Source organism: Uloborus diversus, chromosome 2, assembly GCF_026930045.1.
Source record: "Uloborus diversus isolate 005 chromosome 2, Udiv.v.3.1, whole genome shotgun sequence".
NCBI lineage: Eukaryota > Metazoa > Arthropoda > Arachnida > Araneae > Uloboridae > Uloborus > Uloborus diversus.
Window position 1 is genome coordinate 157,483,822 of NC_072732.1, and position 7,364 is coordinate 157,491,185.

The 7,364-nt window shown below is 33.4% G+C and overlaps 1 protein-coding gene across 1 annotated transcript in view; it reads right to left on the reverse strand.

The window, feature by feature from the left end:
- LOC129217450 (uncharacterized) overlaps window positions 1-6,112 on the reverse strand; it is a 70,331-nt gene extending 64,219 nt beyond the window's left edge. Inside the window, exons 1-2 of the mRNA XM_054851752.1 lie at window positions 5,881-6,112; window positions 1,182-1,350 (exon numbers count right to left, since the gene is read on the reverse strand). Coding sequence (XP_054707727.1) covers window positions 1,182-1,350; window positions 5,881-5,994 — 283 coding nt within the window. The 5' untranslated portion in view covers window positions 5,995-6,112. The remainder of the gene's footprint in view (window positions 1-1,181; window positions 1,351-5,880) is intronic.
- Between the last annotated feature and the right edge of the window lie 1,252 nt (window positions 6,113-7,364).

Consider the following 7,364-nt stretch of genomic DNA (forward strand, 5'->3'; position numbering starts at 1 on the left):
AAAAAATAACAATAAAAATACATTAGCAGCCCCGTATAACTATTATATTTATTTCCATATTAATTTTTTATTGAACTGAAATGTGTCATGAGTTTGCCCTATCAGACTTCTTAGTGGCTTTGAAAAAAATCAAGACACAATAATAAAAAAATATCAGGACATAAGTCAGGATGCTTCCAATATTTTTTAAAGTGTGTAGTGTACACATATACCAATACACATGTATAGTATTCTACTCTATGTTCATAGGATCAACCAAAACTACATCATTAACATGAAATAATCAAAGTTATGGGTTTCTCCCCCCCCCCCCTTGTTTTTTTATTGGAAACATTGGTATGAAAAGAACAATGCAAATTGCAGGGCTCCTAACTGGTACTTTTTTGTAATTTCAATATCCATGTTTTCAAAATCTAGTCCCTTTTGTCTCCTTAAAATTTCAGTTTCATTTCAAGCTATCCCTGCAACCTCCTTTCTTCATTTATTTGTTTAAATTTTTTTTAAAAAACATGGATTTGGTTGGGATATACACCCCAACTGTAATAATTTAAAATTTTGAATCAAATAAGGGCATTATTGCAGAAGTTCAAAAAAATTGGCTTTGCGCAATAATGTCATTCAGAATAGTTTTTTGTTCTAGGCAAAAGTAATTTTAACATAAAAATCTTTTTTTTTTTTTTTTTTTTTTTTGCCGATGAATCATCTAAAATAGGCCAATAGGAAAATTGGAAAAGTGTCTGGTTACTGTCGATCAATCAGTGCATCACTAATTTTAATCTATAAAAATTAAGATTAAGGCCCCCTTTTAGCAAGAATTTAATCTCTTTTAACCTAAGGATAAACCCAATAACCTATAAAGCACTAAACTGATTTTTTTTTAAATCTGGGATATGTAATATCAGGACACACACAAAACACTTAAAACCAAGATAAAATCATTTTTACTGGAAAAATCAGCAATATCAGGACAACTATAAGTCTGTACTATGTATTGAATACTTTCATTAGAAAATGTTTGAAACAAACATTCCGCAAGCTCTTAGTAAGGTAAAGTATAATACAGACAGAATCTTGGTTCTTTCTGAATAATATTCAAAGGTTGTAACGTGTAAAAATATAAATAAATGTACCATGTAATGCCCATTATTTTACTTAGAAAAGGAAGAAAAAATATTGCTAACTCGAATATTGTGTTCTCATTTTGACACACTTCTTTGATGGAACTTTACTTTTAACTGCTTCAGTTAGAGATGCACTGCTACTTTCACTCAAATTATGGTAAGAAGCTTGAAATTCCAGTGCTTCAACAGGTATTTTAATATTTTCAAATAATTTTGATGCACTCTTAATCTAAAAAAAAAAGAATTTTTTTAATAAAAGGACATTAAAATCATAAATATAAATAATTCAAAACTAGACTAACGTTTGATGACGGAGTGATGACGAAGGACCTTGAAATGGAAACATCATTTGTAATAGGTTCTTTGCTAATATTTGTAATAGATAGGGACAGCGAGAATGCATCTCTTACTACTGGCTGCTTTTTGGTAGATTCTACCAATTGCAAATGATACAAATAATGTTTCTACTTCAAGGTTATCTGCAATCTCTCTGTGGACAATATGGTTTTACTAATTTGACAAACTAAAGTTTACATAAATCTTTGTCAAATGTCAAAAAATTGTTAATTTAAAAGAAAAGAATTTAAAGTAAAAATTCCTTTAAGAGTTAATGTCTTACAATTAACTTGCTGTCAAATTAAAAAAAAAAAAAAAAAAACTTTCAAGAAAAGAATTTACAAAGCATTATTAACTCCTGATTACCTGGGATCTTTCAGAGATTTAAAAAAAAAAAGTCACCAACTGAATACAGATAAATAGAGACATTTATACTTACTTAATAAGTACAAAATCTACAGACATTCCTATTTCTTCCTTTCTCTGCCCTTGACATAACATCAAACCTTCAAAAGTCACCAAAATCTAACTTGTTAAAACCTGATTTTTAGTTTTACACTACTTAATGCTTCAAATCTACACTACTGACTAATTTTTTAGATTTTCCCCTACATGCTTAAATCTACTAATTATGCACATAAACGAGTGCCCAAACTAGTCTTGAAAAAATCTCCTCTCTTCTTCTGTCTTTTTGTTGTAACCTAGCTTGATCTGTTGCAGTCACTCTACTTGCTCGTGTATGTGTATAATTGATTTGCAATAATGAGCGATCTCTTTTTAGCTTTTACTAGCATTTTTTATCTGCATTGTTATCGTGTTGGCAACAGTTAAAATGTATATGCGAGTGCTATGGATTGTTCGACACCTTTGCATACAATAGCAATAGTTTTACCTATTTTGAGGATTATCCTCGAATCTGCTTATCTGCAGTTACCGTGCCACCCTTTCCCTGGACAATCAGGAGTTTACCTACTGTATACATTAGTTCTGCTGTCCTAGGCAATATCGACAAGTGACGCCTCCTCCTCCCATAATAATAATAATATAAAATAATAATACATTAATAAAAAAAAAAGTTGCAAAGAGCTTAAATTTAAAGTGAGTTTCTAGTTAAATTCATAACTAGGTTTTGCTTATCCAAGCACTGGTATACCCTTTAAATTATCTTTTTTAACATCAAAGTAGTGCAACTTATTGCACTGACACAGATATTAATATTTTTAAAAGACTTTTAAGTCACACAATTTGCCACTTCTAAAATAAAAATTGAATTTCTTGTTAAATTCCTAACTATGTTTAGCATATCCAAGCACTGGTACACACTCTAAATTATCAATATAGCCTTTTAGCATTGAAGCAGTGAGTTTTATAACGCTGAAACAGACATTTATACTTTTAAAAAATATATTTCAATTTCGAAATTTGCCACCCTAGGCAGACGCCTACCCTAAAAGCAGAGCCTGACTGTATACTGGAGTTTACTCTCCAGCTAAACATTTTTAAAATTGAAGTCCTAAAAATACAATTTTAACTTTGAAGATTGGATTAACCTTTGGTGATCAGGGAACTATCTTTTGAAGCTTTCTGAAATTATAGGAGCTAAAAACACAATTTTAAGCCTCTCTTGAATCTCAAAAAGTGGGGAACCCTGGGGGATATTTCGATAAATGGGAATCTGGCATGGTCGTCTCGTTTTTGGCGTAAATAATTTTATTTTGGTAACCCTGCTGATTTATAGTAACCCTACGTGAATAGATGTTTCCGATCTCTTTATTTAGATCAAGGCCGTATCCAGAAATTTTTTTCGGGAGGGGCCCGGATTAGCACATTTCTGTAACACACACACACATATAGTATATATAGACACACCAAACGCATAAAAATGTTAACATAGAAGCCTTTTTGTCTCGATTTTTAACGATTCCACTGTTTGGACTGTTGTTATTTTAATTCTTATTATATTTCTTATTCACCTTGCAGTAAGGATAACAAGAGAGTGTCCCTTTAAATCGGATGTAGAACATCCATAATTTCAGGGGGTCCGGGGGGGGGGGGGTTTTCTCCCGAGAAATTTTCAAAAAAAATCTGTATTTTGAGGCCTTACATTAGGTAATTGAGACTACAAAAATATGAAAAAAAAAAGGGCAAACAAAGTCTTTTAAAAGTTATATTCTTTTGCAAATCAAGATCAAACAAAAAAAAATTGTTTGCTCGGAAAAACATGGAACTTAATGGACAGAGAGGAAAAACGAGAGAGGAGAAAAGAGAAGCACTTCGTCATCTGCTCATATCGGTTTTTAGTGAAGTTTGTTTTTGATCACTCCCTCTATCCCCATTTATTTATTTATTTTTTTTTCATCAAATGCCCTACAGTATGAAAATTGTACAAAATAGTTTAAAAGAAATGGTGTAGACATTCAGAAAATAAGAACGGAAGAGTAGTATTCTGGCCATTTGGACAATTTATACTTTATTTTCTTGATAAGATACAAAATTGAAGAAGTTTTCAAGGAATTTCAAAAACTTAAATAATTTTCAAAGACTCTCAAACAGTTGAAATTATTTGAAGCTCTTTATTTATACTTTTCAGAAGTTGATTGCACGATCTTACAAAATGATTATACTTTGTAAGACACACCCGCTTTAAGCTAAAAATAAATGCAACGAAATATTTCTCGAAACAAACTTTTTTTTTCAATCACAAGTAGTCAGAAAATGAAAGAGAGTAGAGTAACTGTTATTTTTTTTCTCATTCTAAAGGTATTAACAGTATACAGTAGAAGTAAGAAAAAAACAAGCAATAACAAATGATACTGAATTTGGCATGAAATAAATGCAAGACAAGAAACATATCAGTCACAAAAATGATCTTGAAAATTATGCTACAAAAACGCGAGAATCGTGATTTTTGCATTGTTTACTCAGGATGTATCAAGGAGCTGAATTTGGCACATCTTTGTAACAAAATACTCGCCTAATCGGAAACTAGGGGCCCAGCCTTTGGGGAGTCCCCGGCTCGAAATCAGTACAGTGCAAGTTTTATAACAGTTTTAGCGAGAGGAGGGCAGGGTCGTGCACAGAGGGGAGAAGGGACACCTGTTGGACTGGGCCCGAGCTTAAATGGGGCCCAATATTTTAAAACATAGGGTTGAAAATATGGGTAAACAATATGGAGGGGGCCCAAAAAAAGCATTTGTGACAGTCCCAAAATTTTTGTGCACGCCCCTGGAGGAGGAAGTGCACAGAAGTCAGTTTGGTAGACTTGGTGGACTTGAAAAGTCTACTGAACTGACAAAGGGCCTGCCTTAACCCTGGACTGCCCTGAATTGAATTGTGAAAGAGAGCAGGAAGTCCTAATTAAAGGTCTAAATTTCAAGTGTGCCTTGCAGCTAATGAGAACTAGAACTGCTTTTTCTGTATTTCTTCAAAATATTATAAATTTTGAATAGTAGCAAAATTAAGAATAAAAAAAACTTTGTGTTTTTCCTTTTCTGACATTAGGAATTTAAAAAAAAGAAAAAAACCTGTTTTACAATATAAAACATTTTGGGTTTTGGGGGGGCGGGCCCGTCAGCCCCCCCCCCCCCCTGGATACGGCCCTGATTTAGATTTGCAAAGAAAAATACCTTTCGCGCAAATGCTGGAGCCAAAAGTTGACGCCAATGAAGGACGATCGCCAGATTCCCAATTATCGAAATATCCCCGGACCCTGTTTTTGGGCCACGCTAGGGCACCTCCCTTCAGCTGACATAATCAGCATGGGCGCCCATATGCAAAATTTTAAGGGGACTCATATATTTTCCCCATGGTTTAGCAGTAAATTTCCCTTATAGACACCGATTTCAGTACAGATTAGAGTTGCTAAAGTTTGACATTTTTAATTAATTATTAATTAATAGCAGGAAAAGAAATGTTTTTACATTTTTGCAAAGAAAAAAGTACTAAAAGCAAAGAAGTTCTAATTTCTAAAAGGGGGGGAGGGCTTGAGCCCCCCTTACTGCCCTGTATGGGTTCCCTTAATAGTCAGAATTTGCCGTCCAAGACCTCAGCTCACTACCCTACTTAAAAATGTCACACTTCTTATCTTGAATAGGTATGTGTATTCAAATTTTTCAAACACGTAAAGACGAAAGTTTTTATGTTTTTGATTGCTTTTCACAAAAAAATTTGCTGCTATTTGCAATTGAATACAAAATAGTTGTTTTTGCCCCCACTATGACTAAAATAGCCAACATAGTTTCAAAATAGTCACTTTTATTTTTAAGTTGCCTGTGACAGCCTTGTTCGAAAAATACCATAGCTTGGTAAGCAGAAGATTTGCACGTAATACGCTAGCCAGGAAACAACATAAAGGGATATTTTATGCAAATGATGACTTTTCGAACAAAAAGTGAAAGTAAATTAGAAAGAAAACCGAAGTTACCGAGCCAGGTTTAATGGTGCATGATTTCAACTTCGATGGTGTAGCGTTTTCTAAAACCTGCCGCTTGGGAGCAGTCGTGTGAAGCCTCCAATTTTTATTTTTAAATTTACCCATTACTTTGAAACACTTATGCTTAAAATAAGTTAGTTGATTTTAAAACAATCAGTAATCAAACAAAAAAACTAAACCCCGTTCTGCGTTTGTTCATCCATGCTTCTACTTATACTTTACGTTCGGTTAGGGAACGAAGATATCCAAGTGAAATAGTGCAATATTTCGCATTTCGACTTGATTTTCTTATCGTTCATGCTGCCATCTAGTGGTTAGATGTATGAGTATCAATGAATAATAATTACAAAAATAGGGTCTCTTAACGAAGGTTCGCTTTCTTTTCGTATTCATTTATTACTTGCAATTAGCAGAAATATAAATGTTTGAAAAATTACGTAGGTTAAATTTATTGTTTACGGTGGGAAAAAATGAAAAATAGACTTTTTCATTTACATACATGATTATTTACAAGCGCAATCCTATAAAGAAAAGAGAGGAAGAATGTATTATACAGGGCCGGATTTAGGGGAGGGCAGGCGGGGCTACTGCCCCGGGGCCTCCACAACAAAGGGGCCCCCACAATAAAATTTTTACAAAATATCCTAACTTTCACGGGTCGAAAATATCGTATATATACTGTCTGACCACGGATTGTATGGAAAGACAATCATCCGTTTTACAGCCGGAAATGAACGAATCTATTATTTTTTTTACCGATGTCAGCTTTTGCAGAAGTCGAGTCTCATTCAAATGAGCGGAATACGCTCATCCAAATGTTTATTCCCCCCCCCCCCCCTTATTCACATACGTTCGTCATCTTGACATTTGAAAATTCCATGCAATCCGTGATTGGACTGTACATATATATCAAAATATTCGGATATATATCAAAGTATCGGATATTTTCGAAAATGTAATGTTTTTTTCGACCCCTGATTAGGGGTCTCCACTCCTTCGTTGCCCCGGGGCCTCCACAGTTCCAAATCCGGCCTTGGTATTATAGTTGGTTACACTTGGTGTAAATGGATGAATAAATAATTTTTCAAATTAAGTAACACATAAATGTGATAAAATTCAAATTGCCTATAGTTGTTAGAAAAATAAAATTATTCAAACAGACAACAGGTAGCAATATTGAACGTTTTTTCATTTGGATTGTTCTGAATAAATGCATGGCGCATTCACATGAAGTAGACTTAGGATATGTGAGAGCTACAATTCATGTAAGGTAACTAAAAATTAGACGAAATAAATAACAAACATTGAACTTTCTTGGGAATTGGTATTTCTTATATTTGGAGAATGTAAAATTAATCCTCTGGACGTAAAAATTAATGTAACCTCCACTGAGGAAAGTATTCAATCAACTCCAATGAAAAATATTATAGAAATGAATAAAAAAGCATTAAGAGAATTATTTTCATCTTATTCAT